General features: G+C 40.0%; 3 protein-coding genes across 3 annotated transcripts in view; 1 reads left to right on the top strand and 2 right to left on the bottom strand. All coding sequences in view use genetic code 11, as the record gives it.

Moving 5' to 3' along the window:
* EGR_05712 (cAMP-specific 3',5'-cyclic phosphodiesterase) overlaps positions 1 to 11,048 on the bottom strand; it is a gene marked incomplete at both ends in the record, with an annotated part of 31,014 nt that extends 19,966 nt beyond the window's left edge. The window contains 5 exons of the mRNA XM_024494961.1: positions 980 to 1,444; positions 8,424 to 8,536; positions 8,799 to 8,855; positions 8,961 to 9,085; positions 11,029 to 11,048. Of these exons, the coding sequence (XP_024350657.1) occupies positions 980 to 1,444; positions 8,424 to 8,536; positions 8,799 to 8,855; positions 8,961 to 9,085; positions 11,029 to 11,048 (780 nt within the window). The remainder of the gene's footprint in view (positions 1 to 979; positions 1,445 to 8,423; positions 8,537 to 8,798; positions 8,856 to 8,960; positions 9,086 to 11,028) is intronic.
* Positions 11,049 to 12,220: 1,172 nt separating this feature from the next.
* On the bottom strand, positions 12,221 to 13,039 carry EGR_05711 (cAMP-specific 3',5'-cyclic phosphodiesterase 4B; the record flags this gene model as incomplete). Its single annotated transcript, XM_024494960.1, has 1 exon — positions 12,221 to 13,039. One exon carries the CDS (start codon positions 13,037 to 13,039, stop codon positions 12,221 to 12,223), a length of 819 nt encoding a protein of 272 aa, XP_024350656.1.
* A 1,656-nt stretch (positions 13,040 to 14,695) lies between these two features.
* Positions 14,696 to 19,698, top strand: EGR_05710 (hypothetical protein; the record flags this gene model as incomplete). The annotated part of the gene is made up of 6 exons (XM_024494959.1): positions 14,696 to 14,714; positions 15,068 to 15,127; positions 16,013 to 16,228; positions 17,244 to 17,365; positions 17,774 to 17,894; positions 19,604 to 19,698. The coding sequence occupies 6 exons, from the start codon at positions 14,696 to 14,698 to the stop codon at positions 19,696 to 19,698; spliced, it is 633 nt and encodes a 210-aa protein (XP_024350655.1).
* Between the last annotated feature and the right edge of the window lie 6,239 nt (positions 19,699 to 25,937).

Here is a 25,937-nt window from a genome sequence, read left to right as displayed (position 1 = left end):
TCCTGGAGACCTGATTGCCTAATAAGCCTTGGTGAACTTGCAAGAGGGACGAGTCCTTCTGTGGGAACGGTAAGCACAACAATTCAAGAAGGTCTTCGCTTTCAAAAGTCAGCCCACACTGAGTACCAAGACGGTTTGCCACTTTTTGCCAGGATGAGAGTTTACTGGGGAACTGCGTTAGAGTCTCGATTTGACTTAAACCCTCCCCCCACCCCCTCCTCGTACACTTTTCATAATCTTTAAGCGATCTACAAAGATTGCAAAATTTTAAAGAAGGCGAATGTGCTGCTTAACAAGGTTTTTAGATCCTATTAACACGCCACCATCCGATTGGGCTAAAATAGCCTCTTAGTTATTGTACCTGTATGACTGTCTCCCCTGCAATGTCACGATCACTTATTCTCGGCATAGTCAACTGTCCAAAGGTATAGCAATAATTAAACACTTCTAAAACACCATTTACTTGAGAAAATGACAGTTACTTAGGATTCGAATAACCTAAAACATAAGTGACAAGGTAATTTGAACTTAGACCGGTTAAAAATTTCATTAATTGCAGTTACGTGATGTTGAGAAACGGACCTACCCGTAGGAAAAAATGATCCTCAATTTTACGTGACCATAAAATCCTCCACACAATTCTCAGTTATAAACTCTCAAACGTCTGATAAAATCCTGGCTATTTTAACAGCAAGAGATGGGGCCTTTTTGTTTATAGCCAAAATGATCCTACAATCTCTCACAAAACCGCTTGCAACCGATTGTTTGGAGAAACAAATTATTTTTTTCGTTAGGTCTTTAGTAAATACCTCAGTAATCATTTGTAACCCAGGAAGCTGAATCTGCTAAGTCCTATCCGTCTCACTTTACCATTATGGACAAAGTAAGTAACCGTTATATAAAGTTTTTTTGCCACCCAAAGCTTAGAGCATGCCTCTGCTAAATGATATGGAGGGCGGATCTTTGGTGCTCCTTTTACCTCGGAAGCTGCAGCGACGGCAGCCAACTTCTGCGCCGCATTGCGATCCAACCGAACAATCACTGATGACGGTAAAAGCGGTCCCTGTTGCCCTTCCTGTTGCATTTTCCGGAAATCTGCACTACTTCCAGCAGTGATTGTCTTCTGTTCTGTTATACCGACACCAACATCGACAACGCCAACACCGCTGCTAGTGACGGTATCTGCAGCCTTAGAGGCAGCAGCAGCTGCCGCAGCGGAGGCAGCTGCTGCTACCGCTGCCACTAAAGCAGAAGAAGCAGCGACAGGCTCATTATCATCCTCCCCATTGGCGCCACCGCCATTGCCGCTACTACCGGGCAACTGATTGTCGGCGGTTTGTTCGTCCTGATCCAGAAAAGTGGAACATATGTACTCGGTGATTTGGGAGCTGAGCTTATCTCCGTCATACACTTGACTGAGCTCCTTGTTCAGCATCTTTTTGAACTAGAGAATGAGTGGAAAATAAGGGTATTAGGAAGCTCGCATTTATTACGGAAGCATATCTGCTTAACTTTCGAATAAATGTCAGATATATGTCTTGTGAATATCTTCAAGAGGTGATTCATACATCACTCTGAAGGAAATCGTGAATACCCAGCCGTCTAACAACAATATCTGCATCAATTCATCCCGTCTATTCTAAGCTCGTGCCATATAGAATCCAGATCTTAAACTATCCTTCTGAGGTGCTGGTATAAGATCCTTTGAGGTTATCATGCTACAAGTAACTCGCGATCTCTTCAGGAAAGGCTTCCTCCAGAGCGGAAACAAATAAGACGAAAAACCTACGCTAGACAACGAAGAGATCTCTAGCTTTATGATCCACAAAACGGGAAACCTCGTTGAGATTCGGAAGAATCTTCTGAGCTGATCTGATTCTTCAAATTTGAGGAGACTCTCCAAAATCAAATGGCCTTAACTACGTCTTTAGTCTCTTCTGGTCTCGTTCATCATCTCTGTGATATGGCCTTCACTTCACTACATTTCGGATCATTTCGGATAGCAGCCCATCAACTCTTCGGGGAAGCCTTAGACAATGCAGAAAATCAGTTCAGCAATCTGGATTCAGATGCCTACCATGAAGCCAATTATAAAGGAAGACGAGTTGAGAACAAGGTCAAATTCTAGGCAAGGCCAAGACAAAAGACAAAAAAGGTGTTTAAGTAGCAAAGGCTTTCATTCCATTCCATTTCCAATACACTCATCACCAGTCCACAAACTATAGTACTTAAAATCAAAAATGCCAAAATTGAGTGCACTTTTGTTCTCCTCTCCTGCTTCTTCCCTCCTCCTTCCAAAAGTACACCTCAACTCCGGTGCTTTGATGTATTTTTTTCTACCAGAAAAACCCGTAATTTAGAGGCAAGTCGCAGGAGGAATTAAGACAACAGGGGTGCCATGTGACATGCCTCAAATGTGGTATTCATCCCTTACTTTTCTTTCCTTGGGTTAATTAAAAGTATTATTAGGAGAACAAAGACACTCACAAACACAAAGGCGGTCTCAATGTTACTAGAATTACCCCTGATGGTGCCATTATCTTGAGCATAATCACAGTTTTTTTTCCCCCTTTTCAGTCCCTACCACCACCTCCACTTTTGAAAGTTGTGTTGGTCAGAAAGAGAACGCATTTGGCTCTTTGATTCCGTAATCACAGTGAAAGCATTAGTGGCGCACATAATGAGAGGTGGCAAGCATGGTAAGATGGGTGCTGCTTTGGCATGTGTATCACGTCTCCTACACGGGAGAGGAGAAGGATTGTGGGATAAATTATTCAGGTAGACACTAAAACAACACGATCTCTTGCCTATTAATAAAAATGCATCAAGATGAGTTATCAGGTGGTGGCTATCCAACCGTAATTTAGAGCCCCCAGACTAGTGAAATATTTACAAACTTCTCGCGTATTCACTAAAAAAAGAGATTAAAATCAAGGAGCCCTTGAATTTTCATTGAATTATCAAGAGTGTGATTTGAAAGACATGGATTGGTACTAATTCGAAAGAAAGACCGTTTTTCACCAAAGTAGACGATCCACTCTAGTGTTGGATCATCCGCGTTATAAAAATCTGCAATTCAAACTATGCTCTCTGAATTGTCACCTGGAGTTTTTTACACTCTAAAGATGGGTTTACGGATCCATTCTAATGATAGATAATATAAGAGCTGGACAGCTAAGTTGTCGAAAAAACTTTGACATTTATCAGGAGAACTATAAGTCTAAAATCATCTCATTTTTAGTGGACAAAAAAACTATGTCGGTCCATTTTTGATGTATGCATAGGTTTCTTGCAGACTTTGGTGCTACCAGCATCACACTTTTACCTGAGGCCCGGTACCACAACTACTTGAAATACATTCTTCATTAGCCTACGACACTCAAATACACCAGACTATACTGGTGATAAGTTGTCTGAGTTTAGAATAGCAAAGTAGACGTAAAGTGGTTTTTTTACCAGGGGGCACTTGTATTGTATTACTTGATCTGGATAAGAGATATCGTTTGAGGGATGAGATAACCAATTTTCCACTATGACTCTGATAAAAACGGGCGAAGTTGATAACTTCTGACTTCCTCCTATTGCATGAATGAAAAAGGAACCAAGTTTGCTAGATATCCGAAATTCTTGACTCCCATCAAAAGCTTTAATGGAAGGATACTCATCCTCCCATTTGCTGGCTAGGCAAAAATGCAGAATAAATGCCTATTCAGGATGTTTGATGGCATGACCTACTCAAAAACCCATAGTGAGTTAATAGCTGTCGATCACAGATGTTGGGTGGCAAAAATCCTTTTTATTTCTTAAGAGGCTAGAAATTCTTTAGAACCTTTTGTCAACCATGTTTTCGTCCACTTCATCTCAAAGTCAAATGGAGAGTTACAGAGCAAAAAAACGTCAAAACCTCTCTTGAGTTTCTATTGACCAGAAAGAAGACCTTGGTGCAATGTCTCAAGGTACTCCACAAAGTTAAAAGTTTATACTTCTTCAACCGATTCTCAGAATGAGAAAAGAGGAATGGACAATCTAAATTAATGCAGTCTGTGGATGCAACGTGCTGAAGGCCGAATATGGTGAATGGTCCAGTACCACGACATCTTAGTGCTGACGTGGATTGCAAGGGAATACTTAGAAAGGGATTGGAGACAGACAATACCAAAATGTCAACATAAATGGAAATGGATAGACCCAGAAACGTGTCACTTCCGATTAAGGTAATAGGAGTTATGCTTTATGAGGTAGAATAGTAGATGGTACTTTCCGTGTGGGAAATGGCGAGGGTAAACAAAACAAGTCAGCTTTAAAGTAAATAATCTCTGCAAAAAAAAAGACATATTTACACAATCTTGCGTTTTTGGAAGTGAAAGTTTTAAATCGTCGCCATACTTTGGAATGCCACTATCACCATTCTTTCGCGTATCTCTTGGTCATAAAAAATGGTAAAAAATTCCCATGAATTCTCTCAAACTTGAATCTCTGCAGTGTTGTAGCGCCTCAAGAGTTTTCTGAAGACGAAAGAAGACCTGACGCTTCGGGAGAATGCGTATTGCTGACCCGAAGAGGGGCGTGGGGGCTACTGGCATAACTCAGAGTCCAGGCCACCCGGTGGAGATACAGTGGCGGGGCCCTAAGTTGCCCGATGTCAAAACTAACAGTTGAAGCGTTACACCAACACAAAATCACTTTTAAGTACTTTTATTCAGAATACTAAATAAGATCACACCAAATTTTACCCAAAAATCATCTGTAAAACAGGCTTTTTACAGCCAAGGAAAGATGCAATGGTCTAATAGTATCTTATTTTCCTACACAAAAAGGCAGTTTTTTGCAACCAAAAGCTAGAGATGAAAAAAACAAAAAAAACTCCGCCTTATTACTCGTAATAAGTTATTCATACTAGGAAAAAATAAAGATTTAAGACACGACATTTTGAATGCAATATATACCACATAGTAGGCAAGGTTTCAGCCAACTGGCAACCATAAAAATTGTTAGATTTCACATTTTTGGAGCTTTTTTTGCCAAATCAACTGTTAGATATCACCCGTCTGACGCTGGGTTGTGCATGCCTTCGCAGGCGGTAGTTTGGAGCTCGAGCGCGAATGATTATTAAAAAAGAAGGAAAAAAGAAATACAGAATTTTCAAAAACCCCCTTTTTAGCTGGTGTCTTGGTCGTCTTATGCGCTAGAAATGCCATTTGTGTCAGTTCTTTTGAGAAGGAGAAAAGAAAGCACCATGACCGACGCAATCAACCCATCATGGACTACTCCCTCTCCAAAATAAAAGGACGACGGTTGTTAAGACTTTCCTCACAAGTCGATTATGTTAAACAAGTGGAAATGTGTGTAATACTTTGACTACTTGTTTGACTCGTCGTTTTGGTTTTGCGGGCACTGAAGGCTCCGCCTTTGTACTTCTGCTGCCAGCAGCCCCCCAAGCTCTTGTGCGCATCGACAATACATAATCCGCCTTCAGGAAAGACTCGAGACGCTACTTCAAAAAACTCCTAGAAATATTTTGTTTATTGAAACACCAATGACATCCTATAATCTTTTCCCAACGTGATACAAGTCTGCTGTGAATGCCACTTTTGCAAAGGATTTGTCTCTAGAAGTAAACAGGCTAGCCACTCCCATTTCCTTCTCACTATTTCTTCTATTTTGGATATGACGGTCTAATCCCAAAAAAAGCTGATAGTTATTGATAAGTGCGGAAGGAATACAGATGATGAAGTAAAGCCAGCATCTCCTTCCCATTCCAAATTACAAATCCACCCACTTGCAGTGGTGTGAATAGGAAAATGCCTCCCTCCTGTCTGATCTACTGGCTTCGGCTGGTTCTAAGGGAACGGTTTTTCCTCCACATCTTCAAGGTGCATCGTATCGAGTCGTTGGATGTTGATCGTACCTTTTTGCCCTTCCATTCACAGTTCACCACACAAAGAGATGGCGTGACCTCTGCGAAGGATTCGCTGACTGCCTTCGAAGTGCTGAGGGGGTAGTGAGTGGATCATTTGGGCAGAATCAGTGATCACTTTTTTGTTCTCTTAACGTTGATATGCAACAAAACGTAATTTCTTGTCCCAAGTAAGTCGGTTAGGAATCTAAGAATAGTGAGGCTACATATGTGACTAATAATGCATGTAAATGGGACCATTTGCCCAACTTATACCATGACTTTTCCTTCCCATTTTTTCAGGTACGATCAGTTTATTTTAGCTTTTCGGTTAAAAGCTGGTGATTGATCCTCTTGATACTTTAATCTTAAATTAATCCAGCCAGTAGCAACACATAATTCTAGCTGATAAAGGAAAGAAAGGCTTTCTGAATTCCCCTGAGCAGGAGATATATTCTTTTACCACCTACCACGCCTTCTCCGAATTCTATGCAACAAATCTGATGAAAAGCCTCTACAGCCTTGGAACCGAAAAAAAATTCGGTTCGTATAGCAGAGGGGCTTGAATCAAGTCCTCCGTTACGTGCTACCGGCATTTTATAGCATGGGGGTTTGAAATGGTGTTAAGACAATACAGAGGACTATGAATGGGCATCAGCAGCCCGATGCATATCTATCCAGGGGCTAACAATGCATGTAAACAGTTGTGTGCAATTTGGTGCAGCTAGGTGTACCGCACTTTTTGGTTATCTGATATTATCGAGATTCGCACGTAGAATCGGAAAAAAAGAAGTGAGGAAAATTGCCAATTTTGAGACAGTTTGGAGTATTTTAAAACTTAAATTAAACGAATAAGTCTTCCCAAAAATGACTCATAAATGCACCAATAAATAGCGCTTATTCCTCCTAAGTCGAAAGAAACAGATGAAAGATAAATGATAAATGGTAAATGTCCCAACAAAAGTCAACACTTTTAGGAATAATTTAAAATAAAAATGACAGTGTTATCAAGAAAAAGATAAGCACCTGAATAAACCATAAAGTGGGTGCACAGAATGCCAGTAGAAAAATAACCATTTCTTTCTTTCAGAAGGGGGATTTTGAAACTGGATTAATCAAGCTGAACTTCCCCAAAACCATCCAAAGCACTTTTAAACTAGTTAAAATTTAAAAAGTGGCTCAACTTTGTTTGAAAAATCTTAAGACCTCTGAAATGTCTACAAGTGTACACAAAAGCGTGTGCATTCAGAAATTGTGCAGTGAGAACAGGACACGGAGGATAAGTTGTTTAGAATTTCTCCCAAAGATAAATTCAATCAAACGCTTCTTGATTTCCCCTTTCGAAGGATGGAGAAGCATTCTCGAGGTGAAAAACTTGAACGAAAGTTTGCATTGATAGGGGCGTATTCAAGCACAGCCCCTAGAGCCAGCGGTGGCAGCAACAGTAGTAGCAGCCAACTATTGATGCGGAAAGAAGCTGCCAGTACGGTCCAGGCCTACGTGTTTGAGTGGATGCATGCGCGTCCATCCACAAAACACTTTTCTCTCGGTCAAAACGCCGCACCACCATTGGCTGGCACGGCCGATGCATCACGCTCGCACAGACATCATGTAGAGGAGTGAACAAGGGAGCGAGGTAGGTGGATAGGCAAATAGATACGCAGATGATAGGTGGGTAGGCTGATAGATAGATAAGTAAGTAGATGGATAGGTAGATGGTTGGGAAATAAAGGCAAAAGTGGGTTACAAGTCCCCATTTCACTTCCTCACCACAGTGGCAGCTCAGTAATCAGGAATGAAACCTACTGCATTATCAATTGAGGCCCCCACCTTGTTCCTACATTAACCTGAACGGGAGGGAGGAGTAGAGATTCCAGCTGCCATCGCTAGTGGAATTTCGGACAATTTCAGGTTAGAAACTCTTAGAAGGAGCTCTCCAAGTGGGGAGTAATAAAAATGAGCAAATTCGATTACAACAACAGGAAGGTCATTCTACCCCATGCAAAATTCCAATTAGGGGTTTCAAGTGGATTAGGTGGTAGAACTTTGACCACAGGTGGTTCGAAAAGAAGACTAGAAGAGTAAAATTAACTTCAAATATTTGTTTTGACTTATTACAGTAGGCATGTAATCGTAATAAACCATGCCTATTCCTTCTACTTTCATAAATAGGTATGAAAGCTTGATGTTTTCAGCAAGGCTTCAAGGTAAAGACTTCGAATTTCAGTAATAAGCACTTGAAGAATTTTTTTGAAGGGAATCATTTGCAGCAACCCTTGAGTTGAACCGTAGGCTAGTTTGAAAGTTATGCTGTCATCCAATGCATTTTCACGGTCCTGAAAATTCAGAAGTTGCAAAAGCACTTCTTCGACATTCAGAAATGGTAAGAAATGGATGCTTTAGTGCCACACATCCTCGAACCTTCAATATTACCCATTTGTAAACAAGTAACACCTCATCACAATTCTACACCACTTTTTCTTATTTTTTAACGTAAAAATTCGTTAGAAATCTCAGGGTCACTAACCTTACTGGAGGCCATATCACTGACAGATCGGTGGGTCTGAATGCTCTCTAGCCGTTCCAGACACCATTCTAATTCCTCCAAGGTCTCCACAGCCAGGCTGTTGGGAGGGTCGTCTGCAATTGCAAATAGGCAAAAATTTCAACTAATCAGTGACGAGTCTGGATAATAGCCAAGTAAAGCACCTCAAACTAAACTGCAAAAAAACCATTCTTTTAGTAACAAGAAACTCAACGATAGGTATTATCAACCTCCAGGAAACTACTTTCCGGTTCTCCCCCATAAAAATCCTCGGAAATATGATTTAAAAAAAGACAGTAAAACCATGATGCACTTTTGTAAAAAAGAACAAAGACGAGAAGGGTGCTTTCCACGAACTCACCGGGACATGGGATTCGCCGTGGCTCTTCAGCATGAGAGGTTCCGAATCGGGAACTAAAACGAAGAGGAGAGGAGAAATTAGAGAATAAGCAGAGCTGGAGGCGTGTCAATTTTTAAGGTCACGGGGGGTCACGCGGCTCATAAATTTGGGCCACCCACTGCTGCAACCACAACCATCAAATCCAGCAATACCAACGCAAAGACAGGCAACCTGATCACTGTATCCGCCTCTCCACTTATCTGTTTCTGTGCCGGAGGAAAGTTTTTTGTGGACAGGTGACTGCCTATAGAGGCCGAAAACAGTCTACATAGATGCGTCTTCTTTGATTAGAAGGGAATTTTTAGAAGAAGGAAAGAGATATACCTTCTACAGTAGCTGCAAGATGAAATCAAGTTGTAAGCGACAGCTAAAAATTCACATACCCCTTTACTACTCCTTCAAAAACAGTGGAAGACAAAATTAATTTGTCTCATCCATTTTTTGCAAAGATGAAACGGAAAAGGCACGCTTCCTTTTTTGCGGAAAGAGGAAAAAAGGTAATAAACCACTTTTCCACATTAAGATCTCCAGGTAATAAACCAGTCTTTTAAAGTCTACTGATCGTTTTGACATTGTAACCCAATTTCTTGACTTACGGGTTACTAAACTTATTCACATCATGTCATTCAAAATTTATTTTATGACAATTAAGAAAAAAAAGGTTTGTGCTAATTGTGATTCACAATTTCTTTGGACTGTTCATGATTCCCGAACCTCATCTGCAGATTGGATAACTGTCCTATGCCCTGCAAGACATAGGACATAGATTGAAATATACTTATGATTGTTTACATAATTTTTTAGCGATTAGCACTACTTCACCTCTTTTTCATTTTTTCCCAGATTGAAGAGGAAAATTAACCCACAGCTGATTAATTCCGTTTAAATGAAATCGCGGAATTCTTCCACAACTTCCGCAAGGCATAAACTTCCGAAGGGTGAATAATTTGAGAAGAACGTAGGCGGGAAGTAGGCAACAAAGCACACCCATTCCAATTCGCCATGGCGACGATGACAGTGCCAGTGCTTAGTCACCTTGGTGGCTTTTATGGTAATGTCCGGTCGGCAACCATGTGAAGTCGAAGGAAAGGAATGAAAAAAAGATGCCGTAGAGGGTGGCGGCAGGAGAAAGGGCTTAAACAGGCATCGCCTGACACGCCGTTTGTATAAACACCTAGCCACCGGTAATGAAGAATTTCTCAGATTATCACAGCCTGATAAAGTATGTCATATGAAGACGAATAGCTTCACAATCTCAACTATTCGCATTGGTAGAATTTGACTGGGCAAAAAGAAAAGGAAGGGAAAAAGGAGTAAATAACCTTTTCCAAAACCACACTTGCCCAACCTTGAAAAGAGGTGGGGAGAGAGAGAGAGAGAGAAGAAAAGTGGGCTTCTGTGCCATATTAAATTGACGTATACCTGTCTTTGTTCCAAAAATTTGACCTTTGTCACATGTGCTGTGACAATGTGTACTACAGGAGGAGGTAGGAATCTAAGATATTCAAGACTTCTTTCAACACCATCAATCCTAGTTTAACAATTTTCAAACCTTAAATGGGATGTCTCTTTTGAAGAGAATGGGTTTAGAGTTTCGCCTTAGAAAGTGAATTAATTATTTACTAAAGTTTATCCACAATGTGATAACTTCGTCTCAAACTAGTCTTAATGAGAGAACTGTGGAAAAAGGCGAAACTTACAATAGAATTTGCTATTTAAAATGGCGTTTTTGATATGTCATACTTTTTAATAAACATGCCAAACAGCATGGCAAAAGGGAAGAGGAAAAAATATAAATGCTCCAAAACAGAGGCTTTTCTTTTACCTCCTGAAAGACATATGAATATGGAGCTACCGAAGATAACAAAGATAAATCAAAACACTAAGGGACACATTGTTGTGATATTTTAAATAACAAGACACACCCCTTAACGGAAGGAAGAAAACGAAGAAACCATAAGAATAAAGGAAAAATGTCTAGACCACAGTAGATTGGCGTATTTTTACCGAGGAAGTTGGTGTGAAGGTATGAGACAAAAAAGATAGATATGTTTAATCAATTAAAATTAAAGTTCATAAATGTGCCAACACATGATTGACATTTGCTTGATGGTTGATTAATAACCGACTGTGCCAATAATATGAAAAAGTTAGACTTAAGAACTGAAAGGAGCCAGGCTGTCTCACCCTCCTCTATGCAAGCGCATCCACGTGGATATGAAATACAAGTAAACAACAAATAACCCGAGGTAAAACACTAATTCTTCCAGATAAAAAACAAAGGCTGTAATTGGTGGATTTCGTTTAACCACACCTCGTTTACAGCACCCACGCACAAGTACCCCCCTTAAATGAGGGTAAGAGTGACCTCAATTCCACTTATAATAGGGTTCGACCTTCTCTGATGAGATGAACAATCATTCAGGTGAAGAGTTCTGGGAATTCTCCAGCATGTGTCTGGGGCTATGGAAAATTAATCACATACGAATGTACACAGGCAACCACCGAGCTTGAATGGACCAATGGGGTGAAGTGGGTGTTCAAGCCTTGTTAATTCAGTGAATTAGTGGAACGAGGTAATTTGGAGGAGCGAGTTTAACCAGTACTTGCATCTCTTCTTGGAATTACTCCAATCTAGATCACGTGATGAGATGAGGTCGCCTTAGTTTCCGGAAATAGGACCGATTAGGTGTGGAGACTCATTAGTACTGTCATTGGGCAACATTTACATGCTTGAGCTATGGCCACATCCGCCGCCACTTAATCACCGTCTGAAATGACTACTTTTAGCAGTTACGACCCACGTGACCCGTCTGGGACGCCGTGAAAGCCCCTACAAGGGCGAAGGGGATAAAGAGGGGAATACCGTTTATCAATCCAAGGTCGAATTATCCTTAAATCTTGCTTTTATTAATCTTCACAAAAATAGACGTACATGGTAATGCGTGAAAAAAAATCCCACTTTAAAAATCAAGATTTATGGCGAGAATTTCTCACTAGCCTTGGGAAAAGGAGAGAGGGGAGATGGGGGTGGTATTGTGACTCAAAAATAGGCTTCCTTACTTGTGCCTCCACTCACTACTTTTACTTCGAAAAAACGCCTTTGGAAACAAAACCGACTCGAAGTTTAGTACTGGCATTTGACAGCAACCAAACCGAAAAACTGGGTGGAGAGATAAATGGGACTCCATCATTCGACTACTATTCTTAACTCAAAAATAGTAAAACGCGGTCTTATAGGTGGCGGTGGGTAAGGAAGGTAGGGAGATAAAAAGTTAGAGGCACAAAGCCAAAGCAATTAGGAGCAAGGAAAGTAGAATAGGGCATGGTAATTATGTTCTTTCCTCCCCGTACAAAGACGGAGGGGAGAAGAGTGAACTTACTCCTTCGAGCTGTGCACATTGGTGAGACATATAAAGTTTGCACGGACCTTTCGGAGACTGGCCAGAATTTGTGCGAACGGTGTGACAATGGGTTCATCGGTATGGCTAAAAATGTAGAGGGAATCACGTCGTGAGCTGGGAGTCATTCTAGCACTTTTCAGGGGGATGGTTTGCATTTGAGAGGTTGTGGTATCACCACATCCCTTCGGTCTGCTTCGAGACATGAAATTGAGTCGAGAAAGGCCACTCCTATCACTCTTTCTAGTTAGCATCCGTTTACGGAAGGAGGAGCCAGAGGAGCGTAATTTTATGAATCCTGTCTTCTTTCGATCCGTAGGAGCACATCTGGAGGGGGATTCGCCTTCAACGGGAAGATCAACTACTAGGGAGCGTGGTCTAACTTCGACAGGATCGGATTTCCTTCCAGGCATCACTTTGCGTCGATTCACCATCCCTCCTAGAGGCTTGTAGACAGCCTGAGTACTGACACTCGAACTCCGCCGACTATGTTCCAGATCCACAGCTTCTGCGACGGCTAGACGGGCTGTGGCCTCGACAACTAACGTGGGACGGCGTCCCGTCTCAAAATCAACCTCAAAATAGGGAGTCGAATGTCGTCGAGACGGATTGTCAGTGGCGTGACCGTTAGACTTATTCCAAGAGAGCCTTCGACAATCGTCACAACACAGACTAGCCAAACTCGAAGCCGGTTCGGTGGTGACTGCAGGTAGGATGTCAACAGAGGACTTGGAATGACGCTGTATCTCAATAATTTTGGACTCTTTTCGGCCTAGGATACAGCAGAATCGCCACATACGCAAGCCGCCACAGAAGGAGGATGAGGTTGTGTGCAGTGCTTTCTGGCTACAAGCAGCGCGTATGTGCTGTTATTGGCACTGGTATTATCCACAAGTAATCCACATAGTTGAGAGGAGGATAAGGAGCGGTAAGTCCAATTTGTAGAGCCGTCTCGCGCGTATATCACCCAAGCTCTCTCCCGAAAGGTGTGAATATGTATGTATATATATATATATATATGTATATACCTAAATATAATATAAATGTACTTAAGCGGGTGTTTCAAGAACTGAGCTACTACATGCTCCAGCTAGTGGACAATTTATGCAGTCGCATAGACACACACGCACGCACGTAAGCAATGTGTGGGGATGATTATAAGTGGACACACAGACATGCGCACACAAACGTACGCACGTGTTTGCCCTTTCCGGGTATAAGCGTGCGTGCTCAGGTGTGTGTGAGGCAGACAGGCGCACGTGAGTGCCTAAGCCAATCAGCGTGCCGAGCATGCGACTTATTGGCTGGCCTGTCTTTCTACATCTCGATTTGGGGGCGAGCCAATCACAGCAACGCAGATGCAAGTCAGTTAAAGCATTCGACCCTCGCGTCGCCTTCACTTTTCACGTTCTGGCAGTACTGGCAACTGCCGGCAGCCTGCGCTCTGGCGAAACACGAGTGGGAGCTCGTAACTTTATCCTCACGCATGATAGGGTCATTCAGGGCATTGTGATTTTGCTTCCTAGACAGTTTAAGGTTATTCAATCATCATCGTCAGAACGATCTCTCTTCCGTTATTAAGTCTGCTTAACGTGTTTTGATATAGTTTAACCTCAAAGCCAACTCTCTGTGTTTAACGAGGTCAGCATAAGTGGATTCGTTTATTCTACCTGTTTAGACTTGTCTCCATTGGGGAGAATATTATAAAAAATAATTTTAAAGAGTCTAGATGACAGATAAGATTCTACGATAGCTGCAAAAACGGTAAATAAAGTGATGGCAAAGTTTTGAATAGACGAGCTGTTGTATTGATTATCGATTTCTCCCACGTGGTGACACATGTGAAGCCAGTAAATCGATACCACTCTGACTTCAGCCTAGGTGACGCATGGGGACTCTACCAATTAAAAATTCGCAATTTTTAGTGATTAAAACACTGAAAAATGTTTTTTTTTTAATCCCAAGTTTGTAGCTGAATAATTGGACAGAAATGAAATTGAGCATGAGGTAGAGATCAAAATTATGAATGTGATGCTTAAGTGGGCAATAAATGGTCCCACTACTTTGGGCAACCTGTCACCATGATGTGTTTGTCCGCTGTAGTGGAGATATTTGCCCCACATAAAAAAGAGGGTAGCGTTATTTTGTCCCCACATTTGGCTTTATCTGGGCCCTGGCAACTCAGCCCAATTGCATCACTGCATGCTTGCAAATGCTTGAACGGCAAAAAAAGAGCATAAAACCGACAGAGCAGTAGAAAAATGCTGATTTTAAAATTAAGATGTCAATTAATCGCCATTTCAGTGTTCACTGGGGCCCTCCCACTAACACACTCCACGGGCAACTGATGGAGTGTTCCAACAGCAGTATCGCAATCTCCAATAGGGGTGTGCATCCATTTAGGCCTTTATAATGCGCGGAGAGTTATGGTTTGAATTAAGAAATGCCTATAAATGGCATTTAATCAGACAGGTAACCCCCATTTCGTGCTGGCTTGCCATTGGGTTTGAAAAGGCTAATTAAAACGAATAAACAGATGGATTCTATCACTGCCTAAATAGGAATATCTTTTTTCCTCCCAACAGAAAGAGGAGATTATTTATTCACCACTGTGAGACAATTGTCGTCTATGCAAATTGCCACAGGCAAGCACGTGCTGTCTACTAAAATAGCTTGTTTTTCACGTCTCTGAATAGAAGGTGAATGACGAAGATTAAAAGAAAAAATAGGGATTTTTAGCCATGCCTTAGCCATTGAGACTTGTCCCTGTCGCGCGACCAGCCGCGTCGCACACGATGGAAAAGAAAATTGACTTCTCAAATTAGATTTACAAATTTGGACATTTTTAAAGACCAATTTATCTAATTCCAAATTCATTTATAAAAGTAGACTATTTTTGTATTAAATGGAGAGAAAATAAGGAAATGATTTTGTGCCTCAAAAGCACATTTTAAAGCTTTTGTCGTTCACGGATTACACTGCCAAGGTGAGTTATGCTAATATTGAAGAAGTAATAGGTAGTAAAATCGACATCGCCAGTCTCTCTGATTGGCCGAGAATCAGCCAATAAGGCAATTAAATCAGCTATCATGAATGAAATTTTAGCGTGAAAAATGACCAATCAAAGCGAGGTTTGAATACGACCTCGATTATGTTATTCTACCAGAACAGTGGAGAAACCGCCTATCGATTACCGCCCAAAGGAGGGTAGAAAACGCCGATCCGCTAATATCAGCTTGCCTTTACATGCACCGCATAAATCAGAACCTCTAGGGTTCAAATGGTCTCTAACTTTTCTTGGAATCCAACCCATCCCTGGGCAAGCAATTTAATCAGCGAATTCAAATGTTTTTGCAATGGTTCGTTAGTACTCGGTTTCTATTGATTTGCAATTTTATACGTTAAAAAGCAGAAAATGGAAAATAATAAACTAGTTCGTTTCATCTCAGAGTAGGATTATGCAAAACATGGCTAAAATAGTTGCTATAAACGCGGTACTTATATGAAATAAGTAAAAATAATTATATGTCACGTTCGAGTTGATGTATGCTAGAAAATTTAGCAGTTAATTTTGGGAATTCCCTTCCCGCATAGGTCATAAATAACAATCTAAAATGTAACTAACTTTTAAATTAAGTGATTGTTTTAAATTAAAACTGAATTTTACCTACTAAATAATTCGTAACTAGAATGGCAATGCGCCACACGGAAATAAGAGCAATTTTTTGAGGAATAGCATATTTAAAGTTATTATTTATTGTCAAAATAAGAAAGCTATAGATGCAGCTTTTTGACATGCTTAGTTAGTTTAACATACTCCTTAAATGGAGGTTTAACTTTCCTGCCAAGCAGTCGAATAGATGGCACATTGTCGAAAATAATAAAAATGCCTTTTTGCTGTAAAATAGCAGAATTGTCTGTCTTTTTTATTTACCCGCACGAAACGATCAAATTTTTCGCCCTTTTAAAATCAGCCTGTGCCGAAGGTATGCTTTATTTTCCAGAGTGGTAATGTAATGATTTAGTTTGGGAGCTGTCATAGGTAACAATACAGACGTGGTAACTCAATGAATAGAGAGAATTTCATTCAAAATACACTTTTTTGTGAACCATAGTCTAGCCTTAAGATGTACAAAACCAATTAACTAATCCTGCCCTCACAAGTACAGGTCAAAATCAGGAGGAGAGTACAGGTAAAATGGAATGAACTGTGAACAATGAGATCAAATACATGCCTACCAGCATAAAATTTAAAGACTGCCGTTCCTGGCTTTTTTGGTTTACAATTCGCCAACCGCGATGTGATAGTCGAAGGAGAAGAATAATTAATGACGACGTTTAAAAAAAGAAGGAGATTAGGTATCTCTGCAATTTCAAAACCTCTCTGCTGAAAAAGCTATTGTCGTGCTAGTGGCCTCCCAGTCCTCCTTTACGCAATATATTGAAAGACTTAAAGCCACATCATCTTTATCTCTTTGTTAAAAACAAATTTAGCTACAATTTTGGGTTTTGAGGACAAGTAAATAACTTAAAGTTTAACATGACGAAAATTCAATAAACTGCATTTGGTTCCCTCAAATTCTCCAATTCACTGGTTTTTTGCTCGTTGTTTATCCTGCAAAATCCAAAACCATTTACGCAAAACCTTCTTACTGAGTATGGTAAAAATTTCAATTATCTCTCCGGCGATCATCCGGTGGGCGGCTTAACACTTCACTTCTTCCCCTTCCCCTCCCTCTCTAACTTCTGCAAATTCCACTCATTTTCCGTTTGGATAGACATGCAAACCCCTACACTCTTTATCTTTTAAACCTTTCGTTTCGGATCCTAAATTCCATAAATATAAAAACTCGAATTTTTTGGTCAATTTTTTTATTGTAACAGTTCATTCATTTGCTCGGGTAGATGGTTGACAAACCATTCTCAACAACTAAGTCGCATATTTGTTTTTGCGTCTCCTTTCATGCGTGTGTGGACGTTTTTGCTTTTCTTTAATCTCAGTCGCTGTTCAAATGAAAGAAAAAGGGTCGAAAAATGATATTCCTATTCATCACCAACGTCGACTTTTTATCGTGTCATTGAATTGTCTCCTGGCTGTCATGCTCACGACAGTTTGCTTGCATGTGAAAAAAGAGCAATATTTTTATTTCCAGAAAGCGTTTTAACTTAAATTGCTTACATTAGCATACTGCAAGGGAAGTTCCCTCTACCGGTTCGATTTTGATTGGTTATTAAAAAGTTTCCCCTAAAAAGTCGATATGGGATCAGGGAGGAACAGTGATCGATAATGCGATAAGTCAAGAGTAGCACATAAAATCTTCAGAAAATCATTAGTGGGTAAAATTTCTCATAAAAATTTGCCTAAAGTGGGCATAGATTTTAGGCATCTGGCTCAACTCCACCACAAACACCTTAAGTAAAAACAATATTTCTTATCTCACCCAAGTAATTAAAAACGCTTCCTTTGTGTTTTAAAAAATTCCGTGTTAGTTGTATGTTCTGAAAAGCCTCTTTTTTATAACCGCTTTTAGGTGCAACAAATAAAAGGAAAAAAATCTTCCACTGTTTGCTGTCGTAGTTACGCAGGTAAGGGAGGCTTATCATTTTTCTTCACCAAAATAAGCCCAAACACCGTTCCTGGTGAGGACTCAAGTAAGACACCAACTTCTTTTAGCAGGAGATTTAATTAGCTCTATTCAGCAGTCACCACTCCCGAGTAGAAAAAAAATACATTAGCTACGAGTGTTTTTTTGGGGGGGGAGGAGGGGTTGGAGGAATAAGAACGACCAACGCAGATGGTGAGAAAAGGAGAAGAGATGCTAAAGAAACCTAACAGTAGACTCACAAACTACTAGACTGTTTTAAAAAAAAAGAATTATGAAAAAAAAAACAGCAAAAGTTCCGAACAAACGAGTCCAATGTTCAACATCTTGCCACGATGTTGGACGGGGAACATTTTTTTCTGGAGGGGGGAAGGAACAGGGACTATTTTGAGCCTTCGAAACGCTCGTGATAAATTATTTGCAACGGTTGTGTTAGAATGCAATCTTCCTTTTTGGGTGCTCTGTTTTTGAACCACTGGACATCTCCCGAACGGGATTAATGGTTTGGACAAAACTGTTTCGGTTTATAAAAAAAATCCGCGCAAGCACAAATTCACTCACGCATATATGAGACAGCTTTAAAGGTATTATTCGAATTTAAAACATAGGCGGAGTTTTGAATAAGTTCTTTGATATTCTAGTAAGGGTAAAATGTTGGAGTCAGTTCCTTAAAATTTGGATTTTTCTAACGCTTTACCTTTGCCGCCAGTTTATTATTATTACAAGGAATTTTATTACACAGATCGTTTTAGTCTCCCCACTACTTAACGGGGCGATAGGGCAGAGCTCCGCTTAATTTCACAGCGCCTCCCTAGGCCAAGAATAAACTTAATTCCCGCCCTGCATGACAAATCCACTTCAAAAGAAGGACATTATCCCTCACTTTAGAGACTGTATACCTAGCAAAAAGGCTACAAACGGCAACTATGTGATGGGCGTACTTGAGTCCGGAAGCATTCATAATAAAAAAGTCAATAAAACCACGACGACTTCAGAGAACTACTTCCATCTCAATTTCCGCTTGATGGCGAGTAGTGGAACAAGATGGCACTGAGATAACTCGAAATAATCTCTAATGAAATGCCTACAATGCTGAAGCAAATATGGGGATTTATGAGTGTGATACTTTCCTGGTGCTTTTAGGGAAATTACTCAAGAAAGGCAAATGGCAGGCAGAATTTACTGGCTGTAGAATGTCGATCAAACGAATTCTGGCCGATCAGCATCCAGAAAATGTAATGTCAGCATCAGTGACGGGAGATTTGATTACGCCATTACGACCACAGGCAGTCAAGGATACATCCATAAAGAGGCACAAATGAAACCCTAAATATCCTCTTTTAAGGGATAATCTATCACAAAGCATACATAGTTTGCACACTTGTACTAAATTTTAATGAATTTTTGGTAAGTTCTTAATTAGGTGACAGAAACGAGCAACAGATTTAATCAAAAGTTTTGACTCCGCGAACTCATGCTACTGTTTACAGAAGGGATATAACAGCCAAACCGGAAAGCCGACTGTGAATAAATGGGTATCCCGATACAACCCATTTTACATTAATAGCCACCTGGAAATATGACGAGTTGGCACAATTTAAGAAGCAGTTTCGCTTTTTAAATGGTGCCAATGCTTACGTCATTGTCGCTCGAAATTTCTGGGTAAATGGACACAGCCTTCCTAATGCGTGATTAAGCGGGCGAAAATAATGTTTTCAAAGCGTTGTGCCATCGTTCTCAAATTCACCTGTTCCCAAGGTACTTTGCCTCTGATTGATAGATCAAACAAACCAATTAAGTGGAAGAAATCAAAAAATCCAAACGGATTCCCTCCTGATTGGTTAAAAAGCTGACAAGAAATGAATTAGGGTAAAATATTAATCAAACCTTAATTATGACATCTTTTTTTCTATCATTGTAGCCATGGGATCATAAAGTAGGATCAAGCGTAGCCTGTGTTTTTTCTTCTCCTTTCCTAAAATTAATGGAGAATGAAAGTTGGAAATTGGCAAATTTCCAGAAGGAAAGAGATTTTATCTTTTCTTCTGGTTTTTTTAAAACGCAGAATAAGGCATAAAATGAGCGCAATTCACTCAGTCTGTTGTGAACAATTAAATGGACACGTAGTAGACAGTATGGTGGTTTGTTTTCCTGCCAGATTGAAAGGCCTTTTGTCAGCATAATGATGAGCAGATTTGACAGAAAGATAGAAACAAATGTACTTACACTGACAATGTGTTTAGTCACCAAAATGATGTAACGTTAAAAGTTTAAATACAATGAAGTCATTAAAACGGTTGGTGGATTTGTAGCAATTTTTAATAAAACCACATTCGCTCCACACTTTGTTTACAACGACGTTTTTAACTGCGCAAAATAAATGATACAGATGAAAAGTTTAATTGAAGTCTAGCTCTTTCCATAGATCAGAACATGTTACTAACGAATAAAATAAATCGTGATTTGGTTATAATTTCCTACCTTCAAAAGTGTCACTGTCTGCGGCAATAATATTGGGTGGTTAGTGTCATTATTTACTTATCACTGCGAAAATAAACAGTTCAGTTGATTTGATACTTGACATTTTCCTGTCAATGGGCAAACACATTCAGCTCTTTCTTCTGTGTCATTGTGGAGATTGTTGGGTATGAGCATAATCGCTTTGTCAGTAGTGTTTGGGTGTATGAGGAGGAACTGTCAACAGTGCCCGACCGTTGGTTCGAAATGATGTCAAGGGACTGATAGCCTGACTACTAATGTCAGCAGGCATTTTGAGGCTGCTTGGCAAATCTACGCAATTTACGCTCTGCGGAGAAAGAGAGGGAGGGAAAGGAATGAACAGGACGGCAAAATTATCACACATTTCAGACTGTGCGCAGTTAAATCTGGTTTTTTTTGCTTGGGTCCAAAAACACACTTTTATTCGTAACAGTTACATTTTTCAAATGACACTATTACTGTTTAGCCTTCGTAAACCAAAATTTGGAGGTTTATACCATCCTTAAAGCCACGAATTTGTTGCCTTTTCAACTAAAGAGATTTATTGGCGGAAACGAGTTGGTGTTAAGTCGCCCTCAAATGACAGTTCCTCTGTAAAATAGTGGATTTTAGTTAAAAGGAAAAAAAGTGGTCTCGATTGGCAAAATAACTCCTTCTTCTGCCTCAGATAAGCACACTTTCAACAGTACCGATTCATGAAAGCCATAACCAGCTGTCATCTGCAAGCAAAGTTGCATGGAAAAATTGAGTATTTGTTTAATTTCGCCACGTTATAGCATAACTTGGTTTGGTGTTTACTGCGCACTTTTATCACGATGTGCCAACTAAATTTGCCCTTATTTACAAACTTTAAACCGAAATTCCTAAATGGGCGAATTGTGGTAAGAAAAGGGGTGGTATTGTAGTCGAGTTGGAAATGTGGCTAATTTTGGCTCGGACTAAAGACAAATCCTGTCAGTCGACATCGAGAATGCATTACATATTCATTACTAATTCATAACAGTCAAGAGCAATCATAACTTGAGGAATTTTTACACTGAGGCAAAGCGAATAACTAAAATAGTCCTTTTAAATGCAAGAAGAAGCATTTATTCGCCCCTAAAATGCTGTCTGACAAATTTTAATGGATAGCACTGAAGCTCTCTTCATCTCCAATCTAGTGATGATTGGCATAGGTAGCAGTAGTCAGCGTAGTTTAAATGGTGATTAGCATTGACACTGCATTTCCACAACCATTTCCTAGGACTTTGTAGGTTATCTCGTACGCTCAAACTATCGCAGCTACTTTTCTTGTCTCGCACAAAATAAAGCCACAATGAACTTCGGATCATCACCTCGGAGTTCATGCAGCCTCCAAGTTACTACCCCGTGAATCCAAAGAGCGTGACTGCTTTCGCATCCTCATCGGCCTTTACTATTTAGTAATCCCAGAAGCCTATCCCTTTTGCATAGCGGTTTTAAAATTTGCGAGTGTAACAGATCATTCAAAAGTGAATTAATGTGTAAACTCATTAAGCATCATGAAGTGGTAACACAAAATGCCCAGTTTTTGGACGTTTTGTCCAATCAGCACGTCGAGTTTGCGTCAAACAGTTCCTCGAAGTCGCTGGTTCCCTACAGATCAACTTTCGAGGCGAGTCTTTTCGGTGAGGAGGCGTCGACATCTCTGCTGTCGCATTGATTAGTGAGCGGGAGGTGACGGTGCCAATGTCATTTGCATTCAAATGGCAATATATCCATAAATGTGATGTCTTCTATTCCCTTTCCTAATTAGAGTTACTTGTCTCTCACCGAAAGTTGTCTAGTTAATAAAATAATTTGTCAGCCTTGGAATGACTTGCAACTTATTCCACCCCGTTGTCCTCCATGGAATGTCGATAGGGAAGAACAAAACAGCTACAATTGTTGAACTTGACTAACGATGGGAAAAATCAGTGTGCAAATGAACTGAAATTAGTAACACAGTCCAGAAAGGTGGATGAGAAAAAAAACAACAAGCGCAGCAGTGACAGATGGTGGAAAGATCTGTGAGAGGTAAATAAGATGGGCGCTTTCATGTGGGATGCGCGCTGCTAGTGATTGGACAGTCTTCACTTATTGCAAAGCCTCGTTAAAGTTCCTCAGATTTAGTGAGCTCATCAAAAATATGTATATTATGGCAAAACCCAGCTAAGCAGAAAAGTTACTGCAACCCTAATTTAAGGTTACGTAAGAGGTAGTCGTGAATGGATTACAAGGGTAGCCGTGGTTGTGGTGGGGGAGATGAAACTAAGATTTTATTGCTTATCCCAAAAAGTAAAATAAAATCCACCACCCCACTCTCTCAAGACCTTTATGCTAGGGCGTATCAGATCGAATAAGATTTTGTAGTTGCATAGGCAGTTTTATCGCTCGGCTAACCAACTATCACACGGACTGCGTTGCTTGTTCGCATAACAATCAAAGTAGGTTTATTTAAAGATGATGAAAGTTTCGATCTTCTCGTCCAAGCAACGATGCTAAATTGGTTAGTGTACAAGGAGCATATCTTTTCCTGGGCAAAAATAACGTGACTTCCAACAAAGGCATTAAACAAGTTTCTCTCCAGAGTCCTATAAAGGTCCTAACATACGACCAACAATTTGCGATTCCTCGCCGAGTAATTGCAACATCCATTACTAACTGCGCATTGAGAATAAGGGCTAACTTCTGATCACCGAACTCGCCTTATTCCGAAAGAACGACGAGGGTGGAGGAGACGAGTCAACGGCTTAATCACACTAACTTACATTGCTCTGAAGGATTTACGACCAATCTTGGCGCCTCCTCAATGAGAAAGTCTTGTTGAACCGAAAAAGGGTAGAGAAAGATAAAAGTAAGCAGGTTAGACAACTTGATGGACTGCCATTCGTTAAGTCTCAAATTCGATGGTGACAGTTGCACTTTAGTGGTGTTTGACAAGCACGAGAAAGTCAAAATCGAGAAACACTACTGTCAGGCTGCTATGCTGGTGGTTGCGGTGAGTGAGCTCAATCCACATAACTTTGTTTGATGTCTGCCACCCTTAAATGCCATGGAAGGTGGAAAAATTCATTCAAATGTGCAAACTCTCACAACTAAGTGGCCTCCAAAGACAAGTCGCCATGTAGAGTTCACTCCAACCCTGAGTTCTGTGACTGCAGCAAGACCTTGCCTTAATTATTAAAAGTGGTTTTTAAAATACCGTCCATGATTTTGCTAACTTTACTGGCACCTTTCGCACAGTTGCTTATAGATTAATTCAAGACTGGTGGCGGCCGGAAGGGAAGGATGATAAGGCCCAGAACGGGAGAAAAACTACGTGGTGAAACAATGAGCATTTCACTTGCAAAAGCAAGTAGGCGGACATCTCAGTTTTCGAGGTTTGGTCATTATCTTAGTGCAGTGAGGCCTAATTCAATGTCTATTGCCTTCCAAATCTTTTATTGGATTAAAAGTAAACTTCTCTTTTAAATCTCCGAGGACCCTCTACAATATAGAAGACTTTAAGTCCATTTTAAATACTCTTAGCTAAAACATCGCTCGATATTTATGAAACGAAAAAAAAAGAACAAAATTTAATTTAAAAAAAATATGTTATTGAGAAAAATAGGCAGCAAGGGCGCATGAAAGGTCAGCTGCACAGCCAATCAGATTTGGGCTCAAAAGTGGCTGCAGTCAATGATAATTAGGTTCAGAAATAGCAGAAGTGACTCCTAATTTTAAATCCGGTTTATCATTACATGCGTAATCAAAAGAGTTGAAATGAAATTTGACAAACTACCTATCATTTTCTTGCAAACAAGAGGTGAAAATGTTACTCATTAGTGCTATCATAAGCGGAAATGTTGCCGTACTCCGTTACCGCCGTAACAAAAGTGATACACTTCAATCCAGGCAGTGTTAAAACAAGTGACATTTCATGCTCTAGGTAGAGGTATTAGGAGATTTGATTAGCCCACCAAAAGGGATGATCCCAGTCTCCCTAATCCAATTCACTTCCACCTTATTCAATAAGGAGGAATTACGGGCGTCGTAGCAAGACATCCGGCTGATTAAATTAATTAACTGAGGATAACTTTATCAGAATATTATTAACAATTAGTGAGATACCCTTCTAAAAACAAATTTATATTTTTATACATCACAGGGGAGAGGAAATATGGGAGGGAAAAATGTGCACTTTATCTTTTTTGTTTTGACAACGCAAATAAGATCTATACTAATGACTATACCGTTGAAAAGGTGAAATAGGCATTTTTACCACTGAGTAGAATCTTCTAAGCAAAATCCACTCAGAGTCGAATCCTATTGGCTGAGGAGGGGGGAACTAGATAATAACCCTTATCTGGTTGGGAAATTGGTCTTTTCACTGAATGGTGCACAATTCATTAACTCATGGACATAAGAATGGCCTATAGCAAAAAGCTGAGAAAATATTGCAACACTCTAAAATGGAATGGCAAAACAAAACATCGTTTGATTGGCAAAGTGCTCTCCGAGGGGAGACATCCTCAGAGCTTAAAATTAAAAACGTCCAGGATCAAAGGACTAAGGAAAAGAGAGTAGCGAAAAAGCGGTCAAATTGGACATGTGCACAGCGAGCTGCGATTTAATTAGGCGATTTAAAATTACAAAAGTATGGACTGTACGAAAACGATGACGCAAATCGGTAGAGAGATCCGTAGTTGATTAATTTAGGGTAAGCGCGACTGAAATTTAGCATTTACCACCACCACACCTACTTTTTTCAAATTCAGAGGTGAAAAAAATTAGCAAATATATTTCTTTTAATGCGAAAGTCATTTAAAGGTGATAATAAAAAGGGAAGTCACTCACCCCAACAGATTAAATGCTAGCACCTGATAAAAATAGACAGAGCTGGAGCCTCGTGCACATTCATCACCTCCGCGTCAGTCTTTTGTTTTAAAATAAAAAAGACGCGCCGAATAGCGTGGAGAAAAGGCTGTGATGCGCATTTGTAGATGCAAGGAAATCAGGCTACACGAAGACAGTATTATGTGGTTACGGTCTTGCCATGAAATATGGCCTATTTATAGGGTTAAATCTCCCATTATTTTCCTTATATTTATGCATCTGTTTTCTCTTTGGAGTATGACTTATTTGGATTCGCTAATTAGCTGTTGGCTCGGAAGAGACCAGGAAATTAATCGACTAGCAAAAGTGCTTTTTCTCTGTAAAAACAACTGTGGTTAAATTTTAAGGCAAAATATTATCCCCAGATTTTAAAAATGGTCTTCTGCCACTAAAAGGTTCTGCAAGTATGCCAATTAGCAAAGAAATTAATGTATTTGATAGTTTGCACATCTACAGTTTTACTTTTTACTCCCCATAGTCAAAATTTGACTCAATAGCAATTATTATTAATTACAGGGTCACAAGTCTAAAGAGTGATTGGTCAATTAGCTGATCGAAGGTCATTCACCTCCCACTTTAAGTATATAGTGTTGCTAGGGCAAATTATAATATATATTCTATCAGGATAAGGGGAAAAGGGATTCACTTGCTCATCGATTACGACTTTACTAATTTTGCTTGCAAATGGCCTAAAACTTTTCTAAAGTAGATGTCTTTA

The sequence above is a fragment of the Echinococcus granulosus genome (assembly GCF_000524195.1).
Source record: "Echinococcus granulosus chromosome Unknown EG_S00044, whole genome shotgun sequence".
Taxonomy (NCBI): Eukaryota; Metazoa; Platyhelminthes; class Cestoda; order Cyclophyllidea; family Taeniidae; genus Echinococcus; species Echinococcus granulosus.
Note: the sequence above shows the minus strand (reverse complement) of the source record. Positions and strands in the feature narration are given on the sequence as shown.